The sequence below is a fragment of the Mustelus asterias genome, chromosome 16 (assembly GCF_964213995.1).
Source record: "Mustelus asterias chromosome 16, sMusAst1.hap1.1, whole genome shotgun sequence".
In the NCBI taxonomy this organism is placed as follows: Eukaryota; Metazoa; Chordata; class Chondrichthyes; order Carcharhiniformes; family Triakidae; genus Mustelus; species Mustelus asterias.
In genome coordinates this window covers 49,714,756-49,734,766 of record NC_135816.1, presented here as the reverse complement: position 1 = coordinate 49,734,766, position 20,011 = coordinate 49,714,756, and the positions used below count along the sequence as shown (strand labels likewise).

The 20,011-nt window shown below is 41.7% G+C and overlaps 1 protein-coding gene across 8 annotated transcripts in view; it reads right to left on the bottom strand.

Annotated features, from left to right (window-relative positions):
- arhgef37 (Rho guanine nucleotide exchange factor (GEF) 37) overlaps nt 1–20,011 on the bottom strand; it is a 163,991-nt gene that overhangs the window by 30,812 nt on the left and 113,168 nt on the right. For all 8 annotated transcript variants that reach the window (XM_078231085.1, XM_078231082.1, XM_078231087.1 and 5 more), the window contains 5 exons: nt 16,108–16,307; nt 12,082–12,212; nt 7,383–7,487; nt 2,477–2,590; nt 2,056–2,385 (listed from right to left, as the gene is read on the bottom strand). In XM_078231085.1, the coding sequence (XP_078087211.1) occupies nt 2,056–2,385; nt 2,477–2,590; nt 7,383–7,487; nt 12,082–12,212; nt 16,108–16,307 (880 nt within the window). The remainder of the gene's footprint in view (nt 1–2,055; nt 2,386–2,476; nt 2,591–7,382; nt 7,488–12,081; nt 12,213–16,107; nt 16,308–20,011) is intronic.

Genomic DNA, 20,011 nt, shown 5'->3' with positions numbered 1-20,011 from the left:
ACAGGTGCTCTAACTGGATCTAATTCGGGTCAGAGATAAGAGTTGGGCCAGCAATTTGGAGTTGGGCGATTGGTGGGGGTGGTGGGATTCCTGTGTAGATGGGGGTCGGAGTTGGATGGATTTCCATGGGGGGGATGGGGTGTGAATATGGTGGAGGGGTGATTAGTCGGGTGGGTGGGGAAGTCCCGTGCGGGGATCGGTCTGGGTATTTAAAATGGTTACACAGAAGTTAGAAGTGGTTTATTTCTTCTAACTTTTCTTGAGTAACTATTAACATAACCCAGGCAGAAGTTAGTGATTTAGATTGTTTTATTGGATGGTTCTCAGTGCAGCACAATTGTCCAGGGCAAGTTAATGCTTATGGACAATTTCCATGCAAATGCTTACCTGGGAAGTTCTGAGAGGGATTTCCCAGTGCATCTTTGGGGTATCCCCCCCCAAATCAGATGATGGGGAACCAGGAAGTTACGGGCCAGTGTCTCATACCATACCCTGACTAGTGCAATGTTACATTTTCACCTTTGCTTCCAATAACTCTGTTATTTACATTCTAAATTAGTGACCTATCCTTTTTGCCAATAAGGTTATTTCTTGAACAAAAGTTTTCTTACTCCGTAGTTTAGTATTGAGTTCAAATCCCAAAACCAATGAGCTTTTAAGTTTAAGTTTAGTTATTAGTGTCACAGGTAGACTTACATTGACACTTCAATGAAGTTACTGTGAAAATCCCCTCGTTGCCACGCTTTGGTGCCTGTTTGGATACACTGAGGGAAAATTTAGCATGGCCAGTGCATCTAACCAGCACATCTTTCGGACCGTAGGAGGAAACCGGAACACCCGGAGGAAACCCGAGCAAGTCTGACCACAAAAAATTCAACCCTATCTTCCCCTTTAAATATTTATCTTATTCTATCAGTCTTAATATTTAGATTTTAATGGCTTATGTGATATTTTTGAGGCTTGGTTTTATCATGTTAAAATATTATTTCGCTGAAAATTAAGTTTGTGAACCATTTTGTGGGATGTAGTGGCTGGCAGACTAGATAATCTTGACAGACTAGATAATTTTAACAGATATATAAATCCAATTTTTCTCATGACAGCTCAGCAAATTTGTTATTGAGTAGCAGAGTCATACGGATCAGAAAGGTCGCAGTCTGATGTGCTCTAACTTTAAATGCCTGCCAGTATTCACATGGATATTTGGTTGAGCCATTAGAGGGCCTAGCACGCCAGTAAAATTATACTCCAGGAAAGGCATCACTTTCAACAGAAATCATAAGTGAGAAATAAATCTTTACAGGCCGCAACAGCCTTCCCTTTGCACCAATGTTCTGATTTTTGAAAAATAGTTCATTGTTCTGGTGAAGTACACAGCTAAATATGGTAATGGCTGGGTGCAATGAAACACTTTCCTCTTCTTTGCACTGATACCTTTGCCTCAGTATGACTTTGATCTTTTTCACACTATGTATCCTTATGTATTTTCTGAACCAAACTATTCACTCCATAGTTTGCATCAGCCATTCATACCATATGCTCAAGACAACTGTGACCTGCATCAAAATTGTTCAGAACCCCTTCGAGACCTCAGACTTGTAAAGACACTTTCCCGTTATCTATATTTTTTTGTCTAAGAAAGAAATCACTTCGGAGTACTTCAGAGATTCCCTTTTAAGTCAGGTGCCGGTGACATGGGCTCTGCTATGTAACATAAGAGGTTGGCCCTCCCTGTTTGCCCTTCTGAGAACATCTCTGTTAATGTAATGCAATGGCACATGTATCGACCTTCGTGGGACTATGGTGCTGTCGCTTCTCTGAGTATAGAGACATTTTTAGAGTGTAATGGGTTTGAAGGAGTAAGACTGGTGCATGTTCACTCATCTGCAACCCTGTCAGACAAAAGCACCTTCGAACAGGTAGCAGGGAGTTCAGATTTCCCACAAATCTGGGTTGCATTTGAATCCAGATCCCAGAGAGGAAATATACAATATTATCATCCAATTCACCATTCAATCTCTCTAATACAATTAATAATGCAAAATGAAGTATTACCGCATGCAGATGCTTGCTGGTCAGTTGAAGCACATTGTAGGCTAAGTCGCGATGAACAGTGATAATTGCTTGAAGAATCTGTGCGTGTAACTGTAGTACGATTCCGTTAAATCTCGGGAGCTCGGTGAGCAATAAAGAATGCAATGCTTTGTAAGTCTGCATAGCATCCTTCTCATCATAAGATGCATTACCTTCTTGCTTTACCTTCTCTTGGATTTTTTCATAATCTAAGAATTTATCATTATGCTTTCTAACCAGCTGCTGTGGGCCACTGAACAAATTTGTGAGGGCACATAGTGGTTCATAAATGATGGATTCCAGTCTTCTTCTCTATTTGAAACAAAAATATTTCAATACAACAGTGTAACTTAAAACACCATAATACCCATAAATTGTATGTCTTTACATTGCCTTTACTTACAAATTCAGGAATTATCTGCTGATGGAGTACCTCATTGAACTCCTGATAGCAGACCGTAGCATGTTCATCCGCCAAATCAGACACATAATGGTAGGACCTTAGGCTTTGAAAATGCTAAGCCAAAATTAGAGAGAAGACAATTAAAAGATGGAGCAGTGCCAGATGCAACCACGTCAGTGTATAATGGACGCATGATTCTTAGACATTAGTATTACTTTGTAAATATATCATATCAGCTTTACAAAGCAAGCTAAATATATCTAAGGGCAGCCATTATTTGTGCAGTAACCATTTCTTCACCTTGACACCTTAAATTTAACATTGGGCTTCCAGAAAAGGGATATGGGCACCAAATAGATTTCTTGCTTTAACATCCATGTTCTAACATGAAGTGAAGGTATGTCTGACGGAGAGATACCAAAGCTGAAAGTTAAAACCAGTGCAATGAGTTAAAAAAATAATCAATCCTTCAGTGCTGAACTCAATAACCTGCTGTTAAAATCAATGCTTTCTGAGTCGGTACATCACCCGATTGCACACATTTGCCATTATCATGATTAAATTTGAAGGTTCCTGTGTTGTCACAGCTTTCACTTCTACTCTAAATGAAATTAAATGATGAATTTAAACTTTATGAATGTAAATATTATACTCAAATGATACTTTATCAGTCTTTGGATATCATCTTAAACACAATACAATGTCATTTAACTGGTTAAATTGCTAAGCGTGAATTATAATTACCACACATATGAACATGAATGAATTTACCTTAGAATATACTGATAGAGAAAGGTACTAACCTAAGCCTGGATTTTCGTAGTTGGGCCAATCGAGACACCTTTAAAATGTTGAATGAGACCTAATTCCTGGATTCCCAAACTCATCCCTCTTTCTGGAATTGTTTCCAGCATGGGATAAGGGTGCAGTTAGTGAGTGCATATGCATCCCACTCTGGGATGGCTGGCTCCATTGGCTGGCGGGTATGGGCATTTCAAACCTCTTCCCTGTAATTTTGACGGAGTCAGGCCTGTTTGTGGTTCATGGTACCTCCGAGGAGTTGTAAAGCAGAGGGATCCCTCCTGTCTTGCGTCAGGAGCCAAAATAAAAACAGCCGCTCAGCACTCCGTTTGAGAACAATTGCCCACCTTATTTGTTCACAAGGCTGTTGAGCACACACAGCCGTTCACAGTATCAATTACAAAATTAATCCATTGCACACCTCTTAATCCTATTTAAATAAACATATCGGCATTGAAGAAACTCTTAAAGGAAAGGTCAATTTATTACAAGGTATAAGAGATGTTAATCAGACAAAGCTAGCACTCCTTTGAAAGCTATGCCTAAGAATGGTCAAAGGGAAAATGCTAGAATCCATTATTAAGAAGATTACAGCAGGATACTTAGAAAATCACAATGTGATCAGGAAAAGCCAACATGGCTTTGTGAAAAGGAAATTGTGTTTGACTAATCCATTAGCCTTTTGATGAAGTAACAGTCAAAGTGGATAAAGAGGAACTGGTAGGTATGGCGTACTTGGATTTCCAAAAGGCTTTTGATAAAGTGCCACAACAAATGTTACAATACAAGATAGTGTACATTGTGGGGATAATATATAAGCATGGATAAAGGACTGGTTAGCTAACAGGAGTAGAGAGTAGGGATAAATGAGTCTTTTTCAGGCTGGCAAGCAGAGTGCCACAGGGATCAGTGCTGGCGCCTCAACTATTTAAAATCTACACCAATGATTTGGATGAAGAAACCAAATATACAGTTGCTAAATTTGCCAATGACACCAAGATAGGGAGGAAAGTAAGTTGTCAAGACTAGGCAGAGACTCTGCAGAGGGATATGGATGGGTCAAATGAGTGGGCAAAAAATTGGCAGATGGAGTATAATGTGAGAAAATGTGAAATTGCTAAACTCCTCCACTGTGTGTTTGATATCCAGATCTGTCATGACAGGCCATGATTTCCATTGTGACAAGAGCTTCCTTGGTGACATTGTGCTCCATAAAGTGCAGTGCTCCACCCATTTCTCTGACTATTTATTATAATCAGTGATGACCTCCCCTGCCTTTGCCTTCAATTGAGCTGTTTCCTTTGCTGATGGACCTGCTAGCTTTTTGATCCTTCCATGCATGCCTGATATTCCTTATGATGGAGGATATCTCAAAATTCTGTCTGAGTTATAATAAGTAGTCATTAGCATCCTGCCTGACAATCTGTTGGGCTTTACTTTGAGTGGTTAATAAAGCATTCAAAGTTTTCTCGCTCTGATCTCTCTTGTAGTTAATGAGAATAGACTGCTAGACTTCAATGACAGGTTACATCACAGCCATGTTAGCCTTGAACCAGTTAGCATCTTTGCATTCTTGTTTCCCATATGTTGAGAGTGTGGTACTGTAAATGGTGCCTTGTAGTATTTTTCCATTTCGCTTCGACACTCTGTGTGGGAATGCTGTGGAACACCTGTTCAATCCAGTCAAGGAATCATTGGTTTTTATCTGGTTGGGCAGCATTGCTGACTGAATACAGGACAGTGTTTCTGCTTTGAAAGAAAAAGCTTCAAGGGTTGCATCCTCACCCGAGTATAAAGCAGGGTGTGATCTGTATCACAGTCAGCACTGTGGTAGCTGTAGCGTTCAGAGAGTCACGTCTGGTGATAATCGGATCCAGCTGGTGCCAATGCCCTGATCTTGGGTGTCTTCAAGACACCATGTAAACGTTTTTTTCTGAAAGAAGGCATTAGTTACACAAAGCTCAAGCAGCCTCTGTCTGTTCTCATTTATATTTCCCGGGTCATGATATCAGGGCCATACCTCACGATCCACACCCACTGCTGCAGTGAATTTCCCCATAAGGAAAGATGTTCTGACTTAGGGATTCTGCTGATTACAGTGCCAAGCTCCTCAGAGGACAGGTCTCTCACCTCTTCACTGGAGCACAGTATTGGAGCATAGATACTCTTGAGGTTAAGTGAACTTGCTTTGAGTTGAGAGGTGATTGGAAAGAAAACATTCTGAACCATATCTGGGGGTTTATCATTGAGAACAGTGAGTTCCTCACAGTGAAATCTACACCTTGCTCACACGTTTCCTCTGAACTATTCCCCAGGCAGATGAACTTGTAGTGCTTTCCTTTCAGTGATCCACTCTTGGTGAGCCTAGTCTCTCGTAGGGAAGCTAAGTCAATGTTCAGCCAGTCAGGTTCCATGTCAATCACAGCAGTCTATAGACCAACTGCAAGTTGTCTGTCAGTCCCTAATTGTTCCAGCTTGCTAGTGGAAGAGTTGCCATCTTCTTTCTTGTTTGTTCGTGTGATGTGATGAATTCCTTCCATTTGTTGAATGGAGACTCTAAGCTGCAAACACTCATTGAAGTAGATGGACTGTGGCAAGTCAGCACTTCACTGGTCAGGGACTGCCTATCTTGAGGTGGGTGTTGGCTGACCAGTGCAACACAATGACCGTTCCACTATCAGACACAGTCCATACCACTCGTTCTCTCTGCTGATTGAATTGGGGTTATCACTCGTAACTGCTGTCTCCTGTGATGTGTTACACTCTGCAGTGACCCTGTAGTATCCTCTCCAGGATGCAATCTTGGGCAGAATGTTTGGAGACCAATGGCTGTCCTCTCAACCTCTCTGGCTGAGCCAAAAGAATACAAAGGTCCACCTTTGGTACCAGCTTGATCACAGGGGCTTCTGGAAAGATGCCATATTTTGGCATCAGTCCACCTTCGGGTTCCAATCCAGACTTTTTGTCAGAGTTTACACCCTTCACCTTCAATTCTCCTGAAACGCCCGCAAGTGGAGCTATTTGCCCACAGCTCAGAGTTTGGTTCATGAATGTCAGTGTGTGTTTACATGCAAATTGGTCTGCACAATGCATGTCTGGTGGAGGCGGTGGGGGCAAACCTCCTCTGGGTTCCTCTACAGTGTTAGCCTGGGGCCCACGAGAATCCTAGTTTCTGCGTGTCGCTATGAGGAGGCACAGCTGAGGACTTGCCGATGGAGAGGCTGCGTACTGACAGGACGCATTTGCCTCTCCTTTCCACATTGCTGCTAGCCAGAGGTGCAGGTTGAAAATGAGAAGCAGACTAGCGTGTAGAAATAAAAAAACATGCTTACTCTCTCCGCCACAGACTAGACGCATCACATCGACCTACTGGAGACAGCCAGCCCAACACATTTGTTCTTATTCACCACCATTAAAGAATAATAAAGGCCTTTTGGCTAAGATCAAGTGTAGTATGGTCGGCAGCCCATGGTCGGCCGCACTTGGTCGAGGTCATTAGGTTACGCTGGGACTTCATATGTTTCATATGAAGCAATTTTTAAAAGCAGCATCTCGGCCTTTTGGCTAAGATGCAAATGAGCTCAAGTCTTGGAGGAGGAACCTCCCCCTTCTCCAATCAGCTTGGCTCATGTAGATCAGGCCCAGGACAGGGTGGCTTGGTCGCTCGCCCTGTCTTGTCAGCCTGGATCTGAAATGTCTCAACCTGTTGAGACTCTGAATTGGATTTGATTTGATTGAATTGGAAAAGTATATTAAAAAAAAAAGAATAATAAAACACCGTGTACCAACTGGTGGTGGAGGGGAGGAATTAGTTATCTGAAATTATTAGCTGAAAATTATCAGACATAATGAAAAAGCAACAATGATAAGGTAAAAGAGAACAAAAGATGCATTTTATAAAAATAACTGAAATAGGAAAGTACCCATAAAATAGATACTGATGCACCAAAGAAACAAAGGGGAAGAAAGAAAGAATAAATAAAAAGCAAAATGTAATCTATACAGTAAAAAGGAATGGAAGCACTCTTGGAATGCGACACTTACAAAGTGTCATAAAGAAAAGAAAATTAAAATGACAAAACTATAACAAAGTGCACTAAGTTACCTCCATATTTGTGATATAATTTTCCGTGTTTTTCTTCAGTGCTGTAACATTTTTTTCGATTATACAGAAAAGTTTTACTGAATCGTCATAATCCTTGTCTTTTACCTAGTAATAGATGGAAAGAGTTTTTGTTAAAATGTAATAGTTATTGGTTGTTTTTAAGTATTGTCAAACAACTTCAGATTGATTAATTAATTGATTGATCTCAACAGCATTGACTGCCATTCCTGCTATAACCCGTACCAGCTACTTGTCTGTTTGCCAAGGAGGTTCCTTCTGGTTCCCAGCAGAAGTGGGTTTCGATCCAAAATCCCACCCAAGCCATTGTACAACTAACGTTTCTCATTGGGTTGAAGTGGATGACTGGCAGGGCTTAAGAGGCTGAAACCTGGGAGTTAAAAAGCTCACTAGCTTCACTTTGCAGCATGCTGAATAGTTTCCTGCCTGCCGTCGCCTCCACTTTAATGGCTTCCAACAGGATCTAGTTTAGTCTCCTTTCTGTTTTTTCTTTACTATTTGTATTCCTCTCTCTCAATCTCTATTTGCTTCTGCACCCCAGCAGTATCTCATATTGAGGTAGATTTTAACTTTGGCAACATTATCCTCATTCTCCCTTCTTGTCATCTTTGTTTACATATTTCTTTTGGCTCTTTCATATTCTACTTTACACATTACAGAAAGGAGATAGAGGCGTTAAAGAAGGTGCAAAAAAGATTTGGAAAAGTGATGCCAGAAGAAGGAGGAAAAGAGCTCTTTTTTATAGAAAATAGAAGGCTGTGTTTGACCCCTAGTGGAGACCTTATATAGAAGGGCTTGATAGGATAGGTGAAGGGCGGCATAGTGGCACAGTGGTTAGCACTGCTGCCTCACAGCTCCAGGGACCTGGGTTCGATTCCCAGCTTGCGTTACTGTCTGTGTGGAGTTTGCACATTCTCCCCGTGTCTGCATGGGTTTCCTCTGGGTGCTCCAGTTTCCTCCTACAGTCTAAAGATGTGCGGGTTAGGTTGATTGGCTATGCTAAATTGCCCCTTAGTATCCTGGGATGAGTAGGTTAGCGGGGCAAATATGTGGGGTTACGGGGATAAGGCCTGGGTGGGATTGTTGTTGGTGCAGGCTCAATGGGCCAAATGGTTTCCTTCTGCACTGTAGGGTTTCTATGGTTCTATGATAGAGAAGATGTTTGGACTTGTGAGGGGAGATTAAAGCTATGAGTGCTAAACATTAGATTGTCACTAATAAATCCAAAAGAAAATTCAGGAGAGAATTATTTATCCAGAGAGCGTTAACTATATGGAAGTCGCAAAGTGTAGTTCAACATAGGTGAATTTAAGGAAAATCTAGGTAAGGACATGATGGCAAAAATAACAGAAGGTTATGCTGATAGGGTTTGAGAAAGAGGGGAGAGAGGAGGCAGCTTTCAGACCCAGACCAGACATGAACTAGTAGCTTGCATCAACAATGAAACTGTGTCAACCTGGTCTAATAGAAAACTACTGAATATTAAGCTTGCTGCTCTGGACCCAATATTTTAGAACGAGGACTGTAAAATATACATTGTTGTCATCACAAAGGCAGATCTGTGGAAGGATGGTAATAGCCCAAATCAGTCCAAGCTACACTCCATAAGAGCATCCAGTCATTAAATGGTGATAAGATTCACAGGAGAGGAATTCAGATGCCAACTTTATTGAAATTGGTCCAAGTTAGCACTCAGTGTTAAGCATGAGCGCTTTATCACAATGATCTTGAAAGTGACCTTCCTTGTCAGTCAAAGATATTGACTCGTGCATTTCATTGCTTCTTTTCCACGTCAAACGAAGCTGGTGTAACACAGAACATTGCCAGTTCACTTTCAATTGGATAACTTGAATGCTTTCAAGATTCATGAAGATAAACTTGTGTTTGGTGCATAGCCAGTTCATGATGTTATGTAAAGCATGTTTAGCATGAATCAATTATCACATGCAGCAGAGTTCACCAAGAAGCCTGCTGCTAATAGTCAAATATCATTCTATTCATTTCTATTAACAAAAATTCAAGAAACACTTTTAAATATGATTTTGTACAGTTGAGAATCATGATTGCAATACATATAAGAAGACAACACAAAATCTTAATGGGTCAACTCAACAGTAAATTGACAGAGGAGGGCTTCATTGAGCCAATTGATCTCAGGGAATGCGAATATTTGTCTTAATTGTGCTTTGTTTTGCAAAGCTGCCATTTTCATACTTTTGGGTTATGACATGATAGAAACATTGACGGAACATAGAAAATAGGAACAGGAGTAGGCCATTCTGCCCATTGAGCCTACTTCACCATTCATTATGATCATAGCTGATCATCCATTCAGTAACCTGTTCCCAATTTCCCCCAGAAGCTTCGAATCCTTTAGCCCCAAGAGCTTTATCTAACTCCTTGAAAACATACAATGTTTTAGCCTCGACTACTTTCTGTATTAGAGAAATCCAGAGGCTCACCACTTTCTGGGTGAAAATGTTTCTCCTCATCTCAGTCCTAAACGGTCTACCCTGTATCGTCAGACTGTGAACCCTGGTTCTGGACTCCCCTCCATAGGGAACATCTTTCCAGCATCTACTCTGTCTAGTTCTATTAGAATTTTATAGGTTTCAATGAGATCCATCCTCCTTATTCTAAACTCCAGCGAATATAATCCTAACTGACTCAATCTCTCCTCATATGTCAGTCCCACCATCCCAGAATAATTCTGGCAAACTTTTGCTGCCCTCCCTCCATAGCAAGAACATCCTTCCTCAGATAAGGAGACCAAAACTGCACACAATATTCCAGGTGTGGTCTCACCAAGGCCCTGTATAACTGCAGCAAGGCATCCCTGCTCCTGTAGTCAAATCTTCTCACTATGAGGTCCAACATACCTTCCTCACTATTTGCTGCACCTGCATGCTTATCATTGAACCATTCTGTGTTCAGAATTTATTTCAGAATGCTATTTGTTCCTGTTGCTATTCTAATTTAAAATGACAGATAGTAAAGTTGAGCACTCAGGCTTCAGATTCAAGGGGATAGAATTTTATATATTATTTGCCAAACAGGGATGGTCCTCCACAAATTTAACAAGTACATATTCATATTCATGCACATCACCAGTAAAGAATAAGGTATATATTCCCATTCCTACCACCACTACTAGACCAGCATACCATTAAGCTAATACTGAACACGATACTAGCATTTTTAGAAAACAAATCTTGTTTCCGCAGGGCCCGTTCTCTCCGAGACACCCTGGTCCACTCCTCCATCACACCCAACACCTCATCCCCTGCCCATGGCACCTTCCCATGCAATCGTAGAAGGTGCAATACCTGCTCCTTTACCTCCACCCTGCTCACTATCCCAGGTCCTAAACATCCCTTTCAGGTGAAGCAGTGCTTCACATGCACTTCCTTCAAACTGGTCTTTTGCATTTGATGCTGCCAATGCGATCTACTCTACCTCGGAGAGACCAAACACAGACTGGGTGACCGCTTTGCTGAACACCTTCGGTCCAACCGCAAGCAGGACCCAGACCTTCCTGTTGCTTGCCACTTTAACACACCACCCTGCTCTCCTGTCCATACATCCGTCCTTGGCCTTTTGCAATGTCCTAGTGAACCCCAACACAAACTGGAGGAAAAGCACTTTATCTTCCAATTGGGCACTTTACAGCCTTCCGGACTGAACACGGAGTTCAACAGCTTCAGAGCATGAACTCCCTCCTCCATCTTCATCCCATTTCCATTTATTTCATTTCATTCTGTTGTTTTGTCTTTTCATCTCATTCAACCATTTTTATCATCCTTCTTTCTCACTTCCATTTTTCTGCTTCTCCATTCCCACTCTCTTTCTAGCCTCCATCACCGCCCTGCACCACTCCCCCACCCCCACCTTCAGGGCAACTGCCTTAACCATTTATATCTCTGTCCTGCCATTCACACACCTGATCACTTGATGGACACTTTTTGCACCTCTCTCAGCCTTCTTCATCCTCATTTACATTCCCTTTGTCCTATTAAGCACCCACCACCCTGCCAACCTCATAGTATAAATCTTTTCTTGATTTTTCTTTGCTCTTAGCTCTGACGAAGGGTCATCCAGACTCGAAACATTGGCGCTATTCTCTCTCAGTAAGAGGTCTAACAACACCAGGTTAAAGTCCAACAGGTCTATTTGGTAGCAAAAGCTTTTGCTACCAAATAAACCTGTTGGACTTTAACCTGGTGTTGTTAGACTTCTTACTGTGTTTACCCCAGTCCAACGCCAGCATCTCCACATCATGGCTATTCTCTCTCCACAGACACCGTCAGACCTGCTGAGATTTTCCAGTATTTTCTGTTTGTGTTTCTTGCTTCTTTTATGGTCTCCACTGAGTTAGTTTTAGATGTTCAGATTGATTGAACTGTACTATCATCTGCTGAGTCTAGTGTTCATCCCACTGTTTTTTTCTTAGCTGGACTAAGAAATCTGAAATCTATAGATGACAAACTGGGTCAGATTCATCATATTATGAACCATCTGAATAAGTCTATTGCACTTCAATTGAGATTGAGTCTGGATTTGTTGCTTGTCCACAGCAGATGCAATATTGCTAATAGACAACACTATGGTTTTACTCGTAGAATGCAATGTAAACTTGCGAATTTTTTTATGTAGGCAATAAACTTCTGGACAAAGAACTTACTTTTGGAAGGATTCCAGTTTCATGTTTAATAACTTGGCTGAGTCTAGATGCCTTCTTTGCAATAGAATGCTTGTTTATTCTGCTGATTGTATCCCTTATTGAAAGATTTTCTTGTCTGCTGTATTTCATTGCTGTTGGAATTGTAAGTAATATAAAACATTAGTATCAAAGCCATGTCTGGTATTTATTTCTGACTGGGCTAATATCTGGTAGATGATGCATGTTTGCTTAATACAATTCATCTGCTGTCAGAATGTGATGTGTAATTGTTAGAACCAAGTCTTTGCCTTTGGCACTCTATTACATTCTGTACCAGTTTCCACTGTACCAAATCTGCCCCATCCATACAGAGGAGGGTTTGATAGCAAATGAGAATTGCACAGGTTTTTCAAAGTTCGAATGTGACTTTCTTACACATCTACAAACTTCATGAGCAGCTACTCCCCTACTTGTTCCCTCCATCTCCTCCCAATCCTGAACCTAGCCAGCTAATTAATACCCCTTAATCCTATGTTTGTAAAAAAGAGCAACTATTTACTCTTCTCAAACATTTTTCCCGCTATCTACAGAAATGTTCTTGCTACTCTGACCTTAAAGGGCCCACCTTTGTCCCTTTCGTTCTCTCCTCTAGCTTTTGTCCGAGTTCTAACCTTCCCTGCCTGTTTAAGGTCCACTCACCTGACGAAGGAGCAGCGCTCCGAAAGCTAGTGGCGTTTGCTACCAAATAAACCTGTTGGACTTTAACCTGGTGTTGTGAGACTTCTTACTGTGTTTAAGGTATGCATACCATGCATGCGTCATTATTGTGCATTTCTTCATCTACTTCTCCATCACTTTCTTTCAAATTTGTTCAAACTGGCTTCTGTACGACCCATGGCCTCAACATTACTGTAACCATTGCATATTGCCTTTCTTCTTCCTGATCCTTACTCCTTTGCCTTAGTGATTTTAAAATTGCCATCCTTATTTTCAGGTCTCTCAATGGTCCTGTTCTACCCTTTGAATAGGCATCTGATAAGGTTCCACACAAGAGGCTGTTAGCTAAAATTAAAGCTCATGAAATTGAAAGCAAATTATTGACCTGGAGATTGATTACAGAGAGTAGGAATAATGGGTATGTACTGTACTTGAAGGAAGTGACTAGTGGTGTTCCTCAAGGAATTGTCCTGGATCTTTAACTATTCACTATATTTATTAATGATTCTTTTTTAAGAAATACAGTAGAGAGCTGTATATCCAAGTTTTTCAACACAAAGATTGACCACAAAGTAAATAGTGCAGACAGAACCATAAAATTGCTAAGAGCCATTAACAATGGACAAAATCTGTTAAGATTGTTAACAATGCAGCCAAGTGAGAGATCATTCATCTCAGATCATAAAAGAATAGATCCAAATAATTTTTAAATGGTGAGAAGATTGGAACAATGAAATTTATAGGTCCATGGGCACAGAAAACTAAAATGCATTGGTAGGTACAACAAACAGAAAAAGATTATGTAATGTTGGCCAATATATAGAGGGCTAAAATATAAATGGTGTGGGGGAGGAGCTTATTTCAGAAATTTTAAAACTGAACAAGAACCTTGAAATGGCTGAACCTATGTCATCTGTCTGTGACTTCTGAACTAAAGAAGCCACTTTGCCGTTTCAGGGAAACACATATTGTTATCTCTGCGGAGACACCATTGGACTACCTGTGGACTGCACATCCCAACTTCACAGATAGCTCTACAAAGGCCATCTGTATTTAATAACTGAGGCTGGATAGAAGGAGACTAATGGTCTGCTGAGACACAAGGCCCTGCAATCTTTCTTTCAATTCATAGTCATGATGTGGAGATGCCAGCGTTGGACTGGGGTGGGCACAGTAAGTATCACAATACCAGGTTAAAGTCCAACAGGTTTATTTGGAATCACGAGCTTTCAGAGCGCTGCTCCTTCCTCAGGTGAGTGGCAGCGCTCCGAAAGCTCATGATTCCTAATAAACCTGTTGGACTTTAATCTGGTGTTGTGAGAATTCTTACTCAATCCATAGTGGCTGAGACATTTAGCAAACTTTGAAATCCAGCCACATTCCAAATGATGGATACACATCCATTGTTGGAGATCAGGTGGAGAGATAGGAGTCATGTGACATAGGCCTCTGGTTTGTTGAACAAATAAAAATTGCTTTGCTAAGCTGAAAAGCTCAGTCTGTTCTTTATCAGCAGACCAACAGCCTCACAGACAAGGAACTCTGCCGAGGGTGCACACCCGGCCCCATCTAAACTGTTTCTGCTGGAAATTAAGTACCATTGCCTACAAGATGATTCATCTCTGTGAGTCTATCTCATCATGTGAAGTCAACATCATTGGACAAGTGAAATATACAATGTTGCTTTTTCAGCCCACCGACCTCCATGAAAGAATACCTCATTGAACTTTATTCTGGACTCTGAAATGCACTTGAAGCATTATTTGGTTTCTCTGTGGTCTCTGTACTGTGAAACCTTCTTCTCCCTATTCCTCTTTGTACTGTATGAATGTGAGGGGTGGTGTTGTGACACTCTTTTCCATGTTTTGATTGTGTGCAAATAAACAAATCCTTTGAGTTCATCCTACCTCAGGTTTGTTGTGGGGTTATTAATAGAAACTGAGGGGTTGGGAAATACACCGCCATTTCTAAAGAGGGAAACAAATCAAAACACCTGTTTACGGACCAGTGGTGAGAGACAAAACTAGTACTGTTGAAGTTAACCCCCCCTCCTGTCCGTAACACTTGGAAGGAGTGCACCACAGATTCGCCAGATTGTTGGGGATGGCACAGTGGCAAGCACTGCTGCCTCACAGCGCCAGGGACCCGGGTTCAATTGCTGGTTTGGGTCACAGTCTATGCAGAGTCTGTTTGTTCTCCCCATGTCTGCATGGGTTTCCTCTGGGTGCTCTGGTTTCCTCCCACAGTCCGAAAGACGTGCTGGTTTTTGACTCAGTAATAGTAAAGGAACAGCGATGTAGTTACAAGTCAGGATGATGTGTGACTTAGAAGGGAATTTGCAAGTGATGGTGTTCTCTTCACCTAACGGCAGAGTAAGAGTGGGACAGTTTCCTGGTCAGCCATACTGCAGGAGGCAATATCAAACCATTGCAGCATTTTGCCAAGCATAATCATGGACCAATCCCATGGAGGTACATGGTCGCCAAAGCACTCTTAGTGCATGGTACCTGGTGGAAGAGAAGGTATTCACATCCACCTGCTTCCCTTGTTTTTCTAAGTGTTAGAAGTTGTATGTTTGGAAGGTGCTGTTGAAGGGGCTTTTGTGAGTTGTTGCAGTGCATCTTGCAGATGGTGCAAATTGCTGTCATGATGTGGAAAATGTGAATGTTTAACATAGTGAATCGGATGCCGATTAAATGAACTGCTTTGTCTGTTGTGTCAAGCCTTTTCGGCATTGCTAAAGCTGCACTCAGCCAGGCAAGTTGGGAGTATTCCATCACACTCCTGACTTGCGCCTTGTAGATGATGGGCAGGCTTTTGGGGAGTCAAGAATGAGTTACTTGCCATGGAATTCCTAGGCTCTGATTTGCTCTTATAGCCACAGTATTTATGTAATTTGTCCAATTAAGTTTCTGGTCAATGGTGACTCAGTATCAATGACAAGGCCTTTAAACATTTATGGATGCTGCACTCAGAATTCTGTTTCTAAACCTGTCAGCTTCACTATAATGTCCCCAATTCCAAAAGCCTCCTCAAAGTTAACCTTTTCGACATCTCTCCTAACTCTCTCCCAATTCCTGTTTGGTATACAAATCATTCCTTGTGAAGCTCTTTCAGGTATTTGACCAGGCTAAAGGAACTATGTAAACATAAGGAATTATTATGTAAAGCTGTCTGCCCCTAGACCATAAGATGGTAAACAACTCTGACAACAGTCGAAATGAAATGTTCCATTCATACCTTTGATCTACCCATAGTAAGAGTGAATGGAGATGTGACCAGTTTCAGAGGGGAAATAAACATATTGGAAAAATGAAAGATCATTCTTACCTACTTCCTTTAGTCTCTTGTATTCATTGATATTATGATTTACTTCTAGCATTGCCACAGTAGCTTTTTCTAGTGCAGTGTAGCCTTCATCAGATTGCGGTGTATTTTCCAGTATAGTTTTTAAAAGTAGTGGATATTTACCAATCCTCTGGACCGGAGTCACTAAGAAGAAAGTCAATGTAGTGGCACCTGTGTGAGCTCTGTTGAAAAAATTAAAACAGCATTGTTGAATAATGTCTTCCTTTAGACACTATGTCTTCCAAAAGACACAGTGGTGTCTATTGCTATGATCCTATTGTTATCACTTGTTAAATTATGAAAGTTAACCTCTTGAATGATATCAAATGTGACATCGCATTGAAAAACCTAATCCACATTTTGAGGGAGTGTGAAGCATGGTTATAATGGGTGCGATCTTACCGGCCATTCACGTCATGCTCCTGCTGCAGCGAAGTCGGAAGATTTGGCACCCAGCTAAATCTCCGTTCACTGGAATGGGAAAATCCCAGCTGCGGGCGATATCGGAGAATCCGACCCCAATATTTACCTCACACAGCTTAGACTGTAACCATCCAATAGAATGCAAATGAGTCGGACCAATAACAAATTTGAAAACTGATATCTGACGTATTTTGCTTTTTTGTTTAGACATTGTGCTGATGGAGCTCCAGCTCCAGAGAAAAGTAACTGAATCTCTACCATTGTCAAGAACTCTAATCCCCTGCTCCCTGCAGTTATTATTATTATGGATGAGAACCAGACCTCTACACTTGTTTAAACTTAAAAATGTATGTAAAGATGCAAAATAAATGCCAATACCTCAAATATAAATGTTAGCACAGAAGCTGAGTTAACACAGTACTTCCTAATGGTACTTTCAAAGTTTACATTGGTGTCCTGACCAATGAAAGAAAAGGCCTTGGTTTTCTGTAGCACGATTTGAGACCTCAGGATATCCCAAAACCATTACAGTCGGTAAACAAAGCATATTGATTCAGCTATTAGGGCAACTGAAACAATCTCAGAACCTTTAGCATAAGAATAATATATTGAACATTACAGCGTGTGCCCTGGCATCTTTGAACATCCCTCGGCCACAATGCCAGAAGGCACTTTAGTGAGGCAAGACTGAGTTTTGAGGCACTTCAGTCATTGGATGTTTCATTTCATCCTTGAGATATCATGTTCTACTTTTATAATGTTCGCTTTGAAACATCTTGGGAATAGAAGCAGCAATGGTGGCTGAAATTATGGTTGGCAGATCGCAGTGGTAGTGTGGAAGCAAAACCTCTGTGCATTCTCTTCCATCCCACTGCTACCTTAATTGGAGAGTGAGTCAGGACAGAAGCCAGGTACAGAAGATGCCAGACAATTATTCAGATCATGAGTCATATTCAAATGAAGGATTATCATACTTTTAAGAAAGATTAGAAAATCATAATTTAAAGGTTCATTTAATTTTAATGTGTTTTTTTTACAATAATCTTGTGATCTAGATGGTAAAAGAATATTGTTACATTTAGTCATTTGAATTTTTAATGTCATATCACTAATGATACTCCCTTAAATGTGATGTAGATGCTGAAATTAAATTGGTGTCCTGACCTAATGGGCCATGCAGCAGCAGCAGACAGGCAGGACAGAATGCAACCCTTAGTAAGAAAGAATATTTAGTGTGCTTCACCTCACTGCTCCTGTGAACTCCTCAATTGGCGATGAGACTCCATTGGCAATAGATGATGCTGTTGGTAATTGCAACTTTAGCGAAGATGATTGTTGCACACATTGATGATGTTAAAAGAGAACAAACTCATTCACTTACATTTGGAACTCAGCCAGATGGTTTCGCAAGTTTAGAAACCCTACCAATTCACAGCAGCAACTATAGAACAGGGTCATATAGATCTACCTGTAATATTACCTCATTGAGAATGGTGCATGATTCAGATGCATTACTATAAATGTGGAGAATCAGACCTCCCTGACAGCTTAGCTGTCTGTGATGTTATGCTGATCAGAAAGTTTGATTGTTGAGTCTGAGCCAAGAAAAATTCTAGCATTCTAAAAACTATATTGACAGTATTCTAAAGTGAATCGCAGACCACCTTACACCCTACCCAAAAGAAAATCAACATGGTGTAAAACCAGGTTGCTAACTTGCTAGTGACTATTTTGCACTGCCCCCAAAGTTAGACTTCATTGCTGCTAACATCCAATCTAACAATTTGACTGCTAAAATTTGTCTCAGCATGGGTTAAGGAAGCATGAATCAACCAGTGCTCCTGGTGGCTGTCCCTGCTGGAAAGAAAGTTGCGGGGACTTGGTGAGGATAGGATCATGATAATTTTAATTCTCCATATGTTTATATAGTCTGTCAATGCTCAAGGATTACATTTCTATATGGCCAGCTGAGCAAAGTACCACAAAGAGCCAGGAACTTGTCAACAGCATGTCACTTACAATGTCGTAATCAGACCTGAGCACCACTTGCGCTTTCTCTGTTTTTGTCTTTTCCCACATGATTATAATGAAAATTCGCAATGCCAGTGCCATGCACGCAAACACATGTGACTTAGCACCAGGGGAAGCTTTTCAACCCACTGTCACCAGGCAATGCTGCAACTACATCTGGTCTATTAAAGGGTCGCTGTTCAGAGTGGGAGGCCGTATTAATGCAGGATACTCCACACAGGTTGATAATAGCATAAACTTCGTAGAAATACCTGACCACCAAAGCCAATTGGCCCCATGCTTCAAGGATGTCTCCCTGCAAGTTGTCCTCCAGGCTGTCAAGGAAAGACTGGAGGTGCTCTTCCCTGAAGGTGGTAAGACCAAAGTGATCCGGACAGAGCTGACCGAGGAGATGTGCAACCCTCAGGTGATAGGAAATCCTGGATCCAATGCAAGAAATGGTGAACAACCTGCTCCGATCTGCAAAGGTGAACGCTTGTGTCACATCTTGAACAGGAGTCCCTCATAGGGTCATAAAAATGTGTAAGTGTGAGTGGGCAGCTATGTCAGAAGGGTGCATGCATATCCAGCCTGAGTGCCACATGGCAATTGAGGACAAAGTGACTGGAAATGTAACTTTTGCGGGTGCTTAGGTGCCACGTTTGAATAACAGGATCATTTGTGTAATGTGGGTGCCTGCAGACAAGGGAGTTAGGTGTGACATGTCACTGTTTCTACATTTTGTCATGCAAGACAAGCAGACACACAGAAGAGGAGGTAAACAGGAGGAGGTGTGCCTGACCTTAGGTTCTTCACACCAGCTGAGGAACAAGCTGGAGGGGAGGGAGCAACATCCATGGCAAATGAGGAGGCTGGACCAACCAGCATAAGTAGGATGAGGCAACCACCTGGTGGTGGCAAATGGGTGGTGCGGTGGCACAGTGGTTAGCACTGCTGCCTCACAGCGCCAGGGACCCGGGTTCGATTCCAGCCTTGGGTCACTGTCTGTGTGGAGGTTTGCACATTCTCCCCGTGTCTGCGTGGATTTCCTCCGGGTGCTCCGATTTCTTCCCACACTCCAAAGATGTGCGGGTTAGGTTGATTGACCATGCTAAATTGACCCTTAGTATCAGGGGATTAGGAGGGTAAATATGTGGGGTTACGGGGATAGGACTTGGGTGAAATTGTTGTCAGTGCAGGCTAGATGTGCCAAATGGCCTCCTTCTGCACTGTAGATTCTATGATTCGATGGTTGCATACTAGGATAATTTCTAATATGATTCTGAAGAGGGTGGCGATTGCCAGGGGGAGCCAGGTCGAGCATTGACCTCCCTTGGCTAAGAGATCTAGAAATGGGGTGGGGGGGGGTGCGAAGGGGGCGGAAATGGTGGAGGCAGGTGCAGGTCACAGTTTCAGAATAAGGGGTCAGCCATTCAAAATAGGGATGAGAAAT